A 13,258-nucleotide genomic window follows, 5' to 3' on the forward strand; every position below is an offset into this window, starting at 1 on the left:
AATAAATAAGTAAATAAGTAAAAAATAAAATAAAATAAAATGAAATAAAATAACATAAAATAAAAAATTATCCAGGCATGGTGGTGTGCACCTGTAGTCCTAGTTAGTCGGGAGGCTAAGGCAAGAGGATCACTTTAACCCAGTAGTTCGAGGCTGCGGTGAGCTATGATCATGTCACTACACTCCAGTCTAGGCAACAGAGCAAGACCCTGTCTAAAAAATAAATAAAATAAAATTTTTATTAGGAAAGGAAAATAACACAAAATAATTCCTATTTAGGAATAATAACTGTGTTTAGAAAATTAACTTCTAGCTTGATGGTCTCAATCTCTTTAATACTTAGAAAGCAGCTAACAACAACAGTTGAGAAGAAATTGTCCATTAATTGCTTAATAAGAAAGGTGTAACATAAACCAAATATTGGCCCAGAACCTAACATTGACTTGGGGCTGTGTGCTCATTTAAAATTAAAAGCAAATTTCATCATACTATTTTACAGGAGGCCAGGCGCGGTGGCTCATGCCTGTAATCCCAGCACTTTGAGAGGCCAAGATGGGCGGATCACTTGAGGTCAGGAGTTTGAGACCAGCCTGGCCAACATGGTGAAACCCCCTCTCTACTTAAAAAAAAAAAAAAAAAAAAATAGCTGGGTGGGGTGGTGGGCGCCTGTAATCCCAGCTACTCGGGAGGCTGAGGCTAGAGAATCTCTTGAACCAGGGAGGCAGACGTTGCAGTGAGCCGAGATTGTACCACTGCACTCCAGCCTGGGCGACAGAGTAAGACTCTGTCTAAAAACAAAAACATAAAAAAACTATTTTACAGGAAATACAGAGGATAAAAGAACATATTAACACCACATGAAAGCAAAATCAGAATGTGGGACATTATACAGGACAAATGGCCTCCCTGGTTTGTTCAATAAATAAGAGGCATGGAACAAAAAACAGGCAGAAAATGCTGTTTTACAGCATGGTACTGGTACCAAAACAGATATATAGACCAATGGAACAGAACAGAGACCTCAGAAACAACATCACACATCTACAACCATCTGCTCTTCAACAAACCTGACGAAAACAAGCAATAGGGAAAGGATTTCCTATTCAATAAATGGTGCTGGGAAAACTGGCTAGCCATATGCAGAAAACTGAAACTGGACCCTTCCTTGTACTTTACACAAAAATTAACTCAAGATGGATTAAATATTTAAATGTAAAACCCAAAACCATAAAAACCCTAGAAGAAAACCTAGGCAATACCATTCAGGACATAGGCATGGGCAAAGACTTCATGACAAAAATGCCAAAAGCAATTCCAACAAAAGCGAAAATTGACAAATAGGATCTAATTAAACTAAAGAACTTTTGCACAGCAAAAGAAATTATCATCAGAGTGAACAGGCAACCTACAGCATAGGAGATAAGTTTTGCAATCCACCCATCTGACAAAGGTCTAATATCCAGAATCTACAAGGAACTGAAACAAGAAAATGCAACCCCATCAAAAAGTGGGCAAAAGATATGAACAGACACTTCTCAAAAGAAGACATTTATGTGGCCAACAAACATACGAAAAAAACTTCAACATCACTGATCATTAGCGAAATGCAAATCAAAACTACAATGACGTACCATCTCATGCCAGTCGGAATGGTGATGATTAAAAAGTCAAGAAACAATAGATGCTGGCAAGGCTGTGGAGAAATAGGAACGCTTTTATACTGTTGGTGGGAATGTAAATTAGTTCAACCATTGTGGAAGACAGTGTGGCAATTCCTCAAGGATCTAGAACCAGAAATATCATTTGACCCAGAAATCCCATTACTGAGTATATACCCAAAGGAATATAAATCATTCTACTATAGACACATGCACATGCATACTTACTGCAGCACTATTTACAACAGCAAAGACATGGAACCAACCTGAATGCCCATCAATGATAGACTAGATAAAGAAAATTTGGTACATATACACCATGGAATACTATGCAGCCATAAAAAGGAATGAGATAATATCCTTTTCAGGGACATGGATGAAACTGGAAGCCATCATCCTCAGCAAACTAACACAGGAACAGAAAACCAAACACCGCATGTTCTCACTCATAAGTGGGAGTTGAACAATGAGAACACATGGACACAGGGAGGGGAACATCACACATCAGGGCCTGTTGGGGGATGGGTGGTGAGGGGAGGGAACCTAGATGACAGATCAATAGGTGCAGCAAACCACCATGGCACACATATACCTATGTAACAAACCTGCACATTCTGCCCATGTATCTTGGAACTTAAGTAAAATAAAATAAAATAAAATAAAATAAAATAAAATAAAATAAAATAAAAATAAAATAAAATAAAAATGCTGTTTTAAATAAAAGAGATCTAAGAGATCTATATCAACTAAATGTCATATTTGGATTGTGTTTGGATCAGTTAAAAATGCATTTTTGAGAATTAGGAAAAATATAACGTGGATTTAGATGACATTAAGGAATAAGATAATTTGTTATGCATAATTATGGTGTGATTATGGGGAAAAAAAGTCCTTCTCATGCCCATAAATTTGGGTAAAAAGATATGTCAGAAATTTACTTTAAAGCACTCTCTCCCACCCCTAAAAGAGAAGCAGTTAGATGAAAAAGGATATACAAAATGTGGATAATTGTTAAAGCTGTGTGTTAGGTATATGGAGATTCTACATTCTATGTTTTAAATTTTCCATTTAAAAAGATTTTTTTAATGCAGTACTCTTGGCACTACATATAATTACTTATAGTCGTCCCTTGGTATATGTGGGGAATTGGTTCCAACACCGCCCCCCATCCCCCCACCCCCCGACATATACCAAAATCCACACATCCTCAAGTCCACAGTGGGCCTTCTGGAACCCGAGGATACAAAAAGTCAGCCATACATAGAGGAGGGTTTCACATCACAACAATACTGTATTTTTGATCTCCATTATCTGTGTATAAGTGCACCCACGCCATTCAAATCCATGTTGTTCAAGTTTGGAAGTTCCTCAAAAAAGAAAAATAGAGTTACCATATGATCCAGCAAACTCACTCCAAGGTATGTCACCCACCAAAAAGAAAATCAGTATATGGAAGAAATATCTACACTCCCATGTTTATTGCAGCACTGTTTACAATAGCTAAGATTTGGAAGCAGCCTAAGTGTTCATCAACAGATGAATGGATAAAGAAAATGTGATACATATAAACAGTGGAGTACTACTCAGCCATAAAAAGAATGAGATCCAGGCTGGGCACGGTGGCTCACACCTATAGTCCCAGCACTTTGGGAGACCGAGGCAGGCAGGATCACCTGAGGTCAGGTGTTTGAGACCAGCCTGGGCAACATGGCAAAACCTTGTCTCTACAAAAAATACAAAAATTAGTCTGTCGCAGTGGCATGGGCCTATAATCCCAGCTACTCAGGAGGCTGAGGCAGGAGAATCACTTGAACCTGGGAGGCAGAGGTTGCAGTGAGCTGAGATGGCGCCACTGTACTCCAGCCTGGGTGATAGAACGAGACTGTCTCAAAAAAAAAAAGCAAAAAACACATGAGATCCAGTCATTTGCAGCAACATGGATGAAACTGGAGGTCATTATGTTAAGTGAGATAAGCCAGGCACAGAAAGACAAACATCGCATGTTCTAACTTATCTTCTTTTTTCTTTTTTTTTGAGACGGAGTCTCATTCTGTCACCTAGGCTGGAGTGCAGTGGCGTGATCTTGGCTCACTGCAACCTCCGCCTGCCAGGTTCAAGTGATTCTCTAGTCTCAGCCTCCTGAGTAGCTGAGATGACAGGCACCCACCACCACACATGGCTAATTTTTGTATTTTTAGTAGAGACGGGGTTTCACCATGTTGGCCGGGCTGGTCTCGAACTCCTGACCTCAAGTGATCTGCCCGCCTCAGCCTCCCAAAGTGCTGAGATCCACAGGCATGAGCCACCGCGCCCAGCCTCATGTTCTCCCTTATTTGTGGGAGGTAAAAATTAAAATACTTGAACTCATAGAGATAGAGATTAGAAGGATGGTTACAAGGCTGGGAAGGGTAAATGAGGGGTGGCAAGAAAGTGGGATGGTTAATGGGTACAAAAATATAGTTAGAAAGAACAAATAAGACTCAGTATTTGCTAGCACAACAGGGTGACTCTAGTCAATAATAATTTAATTGTACATTTAAACATAACTAAAAGTATAGTTGAATTGTTTGTAACACAACGGATAAATGCTTGAAGGGATGGATACTCCATTTACCCTGATGTGATTATTACATGTTGCATGCCTTTATCGAAGTATCTCATGTACCCCGTGGCACCCATAACAATTAAATTAATTACTTTTTAAAAACTCAGGTTGTTGAAGGGTCAGTTGTAATTCTTTTCATCCTCAAAACGATTCTATGAGATAGCCAATATTATTCCCCCCATTTTGATAAAATCAATGCCCTTATTAATGTTGTTAAAGTGAAAGTTCAGAAGGTAATGGGGAGAGAACCACACATTTCCATTTTGCACTTAAAGGGTTAAGTTTAATAGGGACAAAGAAGTCAGTCAAAGAATGCATGTAAAGAAATATGCAACTTATGCCAGGCACAGTGACTCACCCCTGTAATCCCAGTACTTTGGGAGGCTGGAGGCTGAGGTGGGCAGATCACTTGAGGTCATGAGTTTGAGACCAGCCTGACCAACATGGTGAAATCCCATCTCTACTAAAAATACAAAAAAATTAGCCGGGTGTGGTGGCATGCACCTGTGATCCCAGCTACTTGGGAGGCTGAGGCAGGAGAATCCCTTGAACCCAGGAGGTGGAGATTGTAGTGAGCTGAGATAGCGCCACTGCACTCCCGCCTGGGTGACAGAGTAAGACTCTGTCTCAAAAAAAAAAGAAAAAAAAAGAAATATGCAACTTAAGATATCTATCAGACCATTAAACTGCTGAAAATAAGTCTTAATTTTCCACTCAATCAGTATCCAGATTGAAAATTAATGTTTTTCTGTTTTCCCATCTCATTCATTTTCTACTTATATTTCATTTTTAAATGTTTATAATATATATTATGTTACTATGGAAATAAACTGCATTAAACTTCTATTCCTAACCAGTGTAAATTAGTATTTATATCAAGCTTCGTCAGCAAATAGCAACTCGTAACCCGTTTTCAAATATTTGGTTTAATTTAGGAAAAGCAAAGAAACATATTGCACAGATAAACCAGAGGTAACTTTAACTACTTCTTTGAACTTGTTTCATTCCTTAAGAATTTCTAAAATAGCTACATAAAAAGACAGGAGTAAAAGCAACTTTCACCTACTAAAAAGTAAAAAAAAAAAAAAAAAAAAAAGCCTGGCGCCGTGGCTCACACCTGTAATCCCTGCAATTTGGGAGGCCGAGGTGGTCAGATCACCTGAGGTCAGGAGTTTGAGACCAGCCTGGCCAACATGATAAAACCCCATCTCACCAAAAAATACAAAAATTAGCCAGGCATGGTTGCAGGCTCCTGTAATCCCAGCTACTCAGGAGGCTTAGGCAGGATAATTGCATGAACCCGGGAGGTGGAGGTTGCAGTGAGTCAAGATGGAGCCACTGCACTCCAGTCTGTGCAACAGAGCGAAACTCTGTCTCAAAAAAAAAAAGGAAAAAAAACCGTTTTTACCATACTTTCCTGCTAGTGGATAAGCTGACCTTAGGGAAGCCATGCCACAGGGGTGAAAGGGAGAGAGGGAAAGGAAGCAAGAGTTGGAGGACTAACAACTAGGATTACAAGACGGTATTATGGGCTTTGTGCACTGAAACAGGGAAAGGGGAGCTGGAAAATAATCCAGTAATTTGGGGCCAAATCTTGGCTCTGACATTTACCAACTCTGGACATTGGGTAAATTGCTAAATTTCTCCCCTTTTTAGTTTCTGACCTTATAAAGTTGTTGCAAGATAAAATGAGACCACAAATGGAAAGTACCTATTAGTGCTAAGTGAATAATAAGCCTCTCTTGGGGGGAAAAACGTCTGCTTGTAACTGGGTCAAAAAAAAAAAAAAATACCACCTGTGGCATAGTGGTGATTTGATCTTTTGAGTTCTGTGGCTAATCCTTGGATAATTAAAAGGTTGAATTCTGTATTATGCTTGTGCTATTAAGCATGCATATGCACATGAGTGCACACCCACCCACCCACATACACCCTCCCAACCATACACACAAACACAAACACACACACACAGAGACGCGCATGCGTGTACATGGGCACAAAATATGAACCAGCGAGGTACAATGTGTCCCTGAACTCAGATCACTAAGAAGTTAACAAAACAATAGCATGAAGCCCATTTTATCTGTCAAAAAACTCATCTGAGGGTTAAAAAAATAATGACAACTACAGTTATTATGAAGCTGAAAATTAATTTTTGTGTATAACATTCCATTTTCAGATCCCGGGAAGAACGAAGCTAGACTCAAGGTATAAGAGTATGTAGTATTTCCAGAAATTATTAATTAAAACAGTTAATAAGCCAAATAAAGGGCTTCTTAGTTTGTTTTATCTTTTTTCAAAGAAATCATTCCTAGAAATAAAAACTTAATTACATGTGACCTCACTTAGAATTACTGAAACATAGGTATTTTCACAAAGAAAAATAAAATTTACTTTTTTAAATGACCAGTTGTCAGTTTGGAAAGTCTTCTTACCTGTTTGATTTGATGAAGGCGGCTGATGGAACCACGAAAGGGAGAAGGTGGCAACAACTGAAATTTAAAATGTAGATGTCAAGCTTGCTTTAATGTTTCTGATTAATTATATCTAAACATTAAGTCAATGTTGAATTACCTAAAATAATTATTTAGTGTCCTACGCATGCCAGCAACAGTATCAGTTAGGTTCAAAGTTAAAAAAAGATCCAACTGAATCTTGACTGAAAATTATACTAATCAAAAATCAACACTTTCCAAAACAGAACAAAATAACTGTTATCATAATAAATACAGAGCAGAACATCAATAGAGGATTTTGTTTGTCTCTACCTTTTCTTTCCTAAGGCACTAGATCTTAAAATTGCCTCATTTTTCTTGCCAGTTTTAGCCCATCATTAAAGCTTAGGAGAGGTATTACCCAGAACAAAAAGCTGAAACAGTCATTGAATCAGTAGCTAGCTTGCCAAGCATACTGCCCAAAAATCATAAACAGAATAACTACATCAAATATCCTGGAATCTAGCTGGGAAACCAAACTTTCATAATATGGAATGACTTTAAGGTGATCACTTTCAAGTCATTTAGCATATTTTACTGTTGGTTGCTAAGATACTTCTTGTCTAGGTCCTTTCTCTTTTTCAGGGCTACTTTTTCCTTTTCAGTCTTCTCTCAAAGCTTATGAGGACCCACACAAGAGGGGAATGAAAAATGGAGGCATTTAAAGCTAAGTGTGAAAATGAGGCTTGAAAATTATCTTCAGAATTCATTTGTAAACTCTTTCTGTACCGTGGTTATTTCTTAAAATGCCAGATAATGTGTTTGCCATATCTTAGTTTCAAATTCTATCTTAAGAGCACATTGAGTTGTACATTGAAAATATTGAATGAGGTCGGGCGCGGTGGCTCATGCCTGTATTCCCAGCACTTTGGGAGGCCAAGGCAGGGAGATCACTTGAGGCCAGGAGTTCGAGACCAGCCTGGCCAACATGGTGAAACCCCGTCTCTACTAAAAATACAAAAATTAGCCAAGTGTGGTGGCACATGCCTCTAATCCCAGCTACTTGGGATTTTTAAGAAAAAGAAAAGAAAGGACCTGGAGGCCAGGCACGGGGGACTCATGCCTATTATCCCGGCACTTTGAGAGGATCACTTGAGGCCAGGAGTTCAAGACCAGCCTGCGCAAGATGGTAAAAACCCACATATGTGTGTGTGTGTGTGTGTGTGTGTGTGTGTGTATAGTGTATATAGTATATATATATAGTGTATATAGTATAGTGTATATAGTGTATATATTAATACTTTAAGCAACATATAATGAGTGAGGTAATATATTCCTTAAAAAGCAGTATGATACATTTTAAAACCCAATAGAAATTCAGACTATCTGCTTCATAGAAACATTTATTTATCCAACACATACTTTATTTTATTTATTTATTTAGAGATGGTGTCTTGCTGTGTTGCCTAGGCTGGAGTGTGTGTGTGTGTATATATATATATATAGAGAGAGAGAGAGAGAGAGAGCGTACTGAGCTAGGCCCTGAAGATCCAAAGATAAATAAGACATTTTCCTGTCCTTGAGCAAGTCAAAGTCTAATTAGGGGAAACTAGGTCACAGTCCAATGGCAGAACAGAGTTATGATTTGGGTTCAAGGGACAGAGTTCAAAGGACAGAGAACTCTGTGTGGGTCTTGGAGAAGTCTTCACAGAGGAGTAGCAATTCATTAGATAGAGAAGAGGGGGGAGGACATTTCAAGGAGTGAGAGGAAACACTCAGGCAGAGAGGAATGTTCAGGGAACAGAGAGGTTCAGGGTGGCTGAAACTTAGTACTTGCGAGGGTGCAGCAGGAAACAAATTTAGGGAAATTAGACTAAAACCAGATTGTAGTTTTTGGACTTTAGCCTTTGAGCACAATAGGAAACCCAGAGCATAGATTCCTCTGAGTTCTTAAACCTCAAAGGTTGTTTAAACAAGATCATATCTACTTTAGAAAGGTAACCCGAGCAACATTATGCAGAACACATTGATGGTGGATGGAAGACGGACTAGACGCAGGGTCACAGGCCAGGTCACAGATGGCGAGGGTCTAAATGAAAAAGGGAGAGTGAAGAGGAGGTAGATTGGAGAAATGACCGGAAGGCTGAAAAAGAGGTTGCTAAGGTTCCCAGTAGAAACCAATAGATGGAGTGTGGCCATGAAAGGCAGTAAGAGGAGTGAGTAAGTGAGTGGAGGCAAGATGAGTGTTCAAAAAGTATGCGTTGGGCCAGGTGTGGTGGCTCATGCCTGTAATTCCAGCACCTTGGGAGGGGGAGGTGGAGGCGGGTGGATCACTTGAGGTCAGGAGCTCGAGACCAGCCTGGCCAATATAGTGAAACCCTGTCTCTCCCAAAACTACAAAAATTAGCCAGGCATGGTGGCGGGTGACTGGAACCCCAGCTACTCAGGAGGCTGAGGCAGAAGAATTGCTTGAACCCAGGAGGCAGAGCTTACAGTGAGCTGAGATCGTGCCACTGCACTCCAGCCTAGGCAACAGAGCAAGACACCATCTCTAAATAAATAAATTAATTAATTAAAATAAAGTATGTGTTGGATAAATAAATGTTTCTATGAAGCAGATAGTCTGAATTTTTGTTGGGTTTTAAAATGTATCATATTGCTTTTTAAGGAATATATTACCTCACTCATTATATGTTGCTTAAAGTATTAAAATCAGTTTGTTTGTTTTTTTCAAATCATTTGCTATAAAGTAGAAGAAACAGCCAAGGTTGTAAAAATAACAATAGAAAATTGGTATGTGGGTAATTGAAAATTTACTACAAATAAATTTTATTTGACAATTAGCAACAACTACTTCACCACACTAATTCGCTATTGTCAAAATATGGCTAGCTGTTAAGTATTTCACTATTTTTTGAATACTTGCTATGTTTAATGAGCTGTTTTTCTGCTCAGAGGGGAATGACAGAATTGTTTTCTTAAAAAAAAAAAAAAAAAAAGACAGCTAATAAGCTGTTGCTATTACCCTCAGTGATTACTCAGAGACCTTACAATCCACTGAAGAAACCAATCTTGGAAGCAGATTTTATATAAGAGACAAGGAAGTGCACGTCAAATGAAAGCAAAGTAGGGTGGGAATAAAAAGCAAAGATGAAGTGGGTGTGTGTAGGGGGTGGGAGGTGGAAGACAAATAAGAAAGGCATAAGGTGGTATTTCAGTTGGACCTTTAGGACAAGGAGTTTGCCAGCACAAGCAACAGAAAAGTGAAAGTGCTTGGCATGTGTTAAGATGGGATATTGGCCCTGTGTGAGTGGAACACCAAGAGTTCATGGAGGGAGAAAGGACTCTGAGGCCAAAAGCGTGAAGATACTAGAAAGCTTTAAATGTCATGCTCAAAGAGTTTGAACTGTGGAAAAATGATCTACTCTGTTATACATAGGAGAAGAGCAGGTTACACCTAATGGCACCGTCTATTTAACTTTGGAATAGACATACTCAGATATCATCAGCTCTAAGCCTGGTTCTATTGCTATCTAGAGAATGGGTATAAACATGTCACGCTGGACGTGGTGGCTCACACCTGTAATCCTAGCACTTTGGGAGGCCAAGGTGGGCAGATCACTTGAGGTCAGGAGTTCAAGACTAGCCTGGCCAACATGGTGAAACCCCATCTCTACTAAAAATACAAAAAAAAAAAAAAAAAGCCAGGTGTGGTGGCAGGCGCCTATAATCTCAGCTACTCTGGAGGCTGCCACAGGAGAAATCACTTGAACCTGGGAGGTGGAGGTTGCAGTCAGCCAAGATCGCACCACTGCACTCCAGCCTGGATGACAGAGCAAGACTGACTCAAAAAATAATAATAATAACAAATATCTGACAGTTGTGGACTCTTGACTGGTGTGTAACTCAGACTGGTCTGTATTAATCATGTTCCAAGGTTGATATTTTAAGGAAATTTGTAATTGAAACCAATAATGCTATTAGCTGACCCTTCTAACAAAAGTCAGAAATCTTTTCTGGATAAAACTGATATTAAAGGGATATATTGGATATATAATTTGTTGCTATAGGCAATAGTGTTAAGAACAACATGCCAGAGTTGTTGTTTCAAGCATCTACTTATATTAAATATGATAATGGTTAATGCATGTAATGTGTTTAGCACAGCACCTGGCACACAGTATGTGCTAAATAAATGGTAACTATTACTACTACCACCATTATTACTACCATCATCAAACACTCTAGAATACATCATTTAATGATACATAAACAATTTGGATTATATGCTGAGTATTTATAAAACTAGGCTATCTGTCCCCTGCTACCCAGTAGTTTCCAGTCTTTTCCTATTTGATCTTTTATTTATTTATTTTTAATAGATTTTATTTTTTAGAGCACTCTTCAGTTCACAGTGAAATTGAACAGAAATTATAAAGAGCTCCCACATACTCCCCAGCCCTCACACAGGTGCAGCCTCTCCCACTATCAACATCCCTCACCAGAATGGTGCATTTTTTACAACCATTGAAGCCACATTGGCACATCATTACCACCCAAAGTTCATAGTTTACATTTAGGTTCACTCCTGGTGTTGGACATGCTAAGGGTTTTGTATGACATGTATCCATCATTACAGCATGCTACAGAGTAGTTTCACTGCCCTAAAATTCCTCTATGCTCTGCCGTTTGTCCTGATCTATTTTCTTCTTCTTCTCCTTCTCCCCTTCTCCTACTCCTTCTCCATCTTCTTTTTTTTTTTTTTTTTTTTGAGAATGAGTCTCAGTCTGTCACCCAGGCTAAAGTGCAGTGGCCCAATCTTGGCTCACTGCAACCTCCACCTCCTGAGTTTAAGCAATTCTCCTGCCTCAGCCTCCTGAGTAGCTGGGATTACAGGCGTGCGCCACCATGCCCGGCTAATTTTTATATTTTTAGTAGAGACAGGATTTCTCCATATTGGCCAGGCTGATCTCGAACTCCTGGCTTCAAGTGATCCACCCACCTTGGCCTCCCAAAGTGCTGGGATTAGAGGCATAAGCCACCGGGCCTGGCCCTGATCTTTTCGTTTTTAACAGAAATTGGCTCACATTTTTTTCTCATTATAAAGCATATGTATTTAATATATATAATTTTATACATTCTGAGTCTTTCCATGTTAAAATTCATCTGCAACACCATTTTAAGTGCTGAGTATTATACTGTAAGGATGTACCATAATAATAAGCAGCACTTTTATTATGTGCCACACGTTTTATCTCATTCAATTCTCATAGCAACCCCATGAGGTAGGCATTATTATCACCCCCATTTTGCCTCAGAAAAACTGAGGGCTACAGTGATTAAGTAACTTGCCCAAGGAGTTATGCAGTCATTGCTAGAACTGGAATTCAAATACAGGTAATGAAGGCTCTTTCAATTGACCTATTCCCTATTGTTAGACATTCAGACTGCTGCCATATTTTTTGCTAGCTCTTGTAAATAATGTTGTAATAATATCCTTTAAGCTAATGTTTGTACACATCCTTAATTAATTCTTTAGGATCAATTCATAGAGCTGGAATTTCTGGCTTGCAAGGTTGTTGATACAGATCGCCAAGCTGCCCTCCAGAAAACGTACACAAATTTACTTCCCAGTAGTGTATTAGAATACCTATTTCCTTGTACCCTCTCAACATTAGATACTGTGACCTTTTTTTCTTTTTTACTTGAACCCCTAATATTGCTAATTTTGAAAATATTTACATTCCCATTCTTAAGGCATACTATAACAATAATCAAACTTTCAAAGCAAGCAGAAAACACTGTGATTTATACAGTTTTGGAGATTCTTCCTCAGTGTTTCCCTTTAGTAACACTAATTGAGAAGTTGTGCAGTGGCATGAACAGAATCTGAAAAATTAAGGTTTTCCTGAAAAAATCTCATCTATACATGGATATATATGTGTACATGTATATATTTTGTGTGTATATGCATATACATGTATGTATATAGGTATACATGTACACATGTATGTATATAGGTATACATGTACATAGAATACATGTATACAAATATACATATATATACACACATCTACATACACACAAACACACACACCTTTGAAGAAGTAGAATTTTAATACATTTAATTCATGCTACTAAGGTTCACATCTTCATCAATCAAATGCCCAGAAAATTCACAATATATAACATGAAACACTATGGCTTATAAAGTTTATAATCTAATGAAAAAGACATATAACCTGAACTTAAATGTATACATATATTTTCTATAGAAATTATGACACTTTGGCTATATTAAAATTACATGTCATAAATAAGACAATTATTTTGATTAATTTTTTATTTCTTTAATTTTTATTTTAGGTTTGGGGTTACATGTGAAGGTTTGTTACATAGGTAAACACGTGTCACTAAGATTTGTTGTACATATTATTCCTTTTCTTTTTTCCTTTCTCTCTTTTTTTTTTTTTTTGAGATGAAGTCTCGCTCTGTCACCCAGGCTGGGGTGCAGTGGTGCAATCTCGGCTCACTGCAACCTCCATCTCCCAGGTTCAAGC

At 38.4% G+C, this 13,258-nt stretch overlaps 1 protein-coding gene across 18 annotated transcripts in view; it reads right to left on the bottom strand.

Moving 5' to 3' along the window:
- Positions 1–13,258, bottom strand: part of FAM122C (family with sequence similarity 122C) — a 61,194-nt gene that overhangs the window by 18,365 nt on the left and 29,571 nt on the right. For all 18 annotated transcript variants that reach the window (XM_026452002.1, XM_023198782.1, XM_023198781.1 and 15 more), the window contains exon 4: positions 6,699–6,755. In XM_026452002.1, coding sequence (XP_026307787.1) covers positions 6,699–6,755 — 57 coding nt within the window. The remainder of the gene's footprint in view (positions 1–6,698; positions 6,756–13,258) is intronic.

Source organism: Piliocolobus tephrosceles, chromosome 12, assembly GCF_002776525.5.
Source record: "Piliocolobus tephrosceles isolate RC106 chromosome 12, ASM277652v3, whole genome shotgun sequence".
Lineage (NCBI taxonomy): Eukaryota > Metazoa > Chordata > Mammalia > Primates > Cercopithecidae > Piliocolobus > Piliocolobus tephrosceles.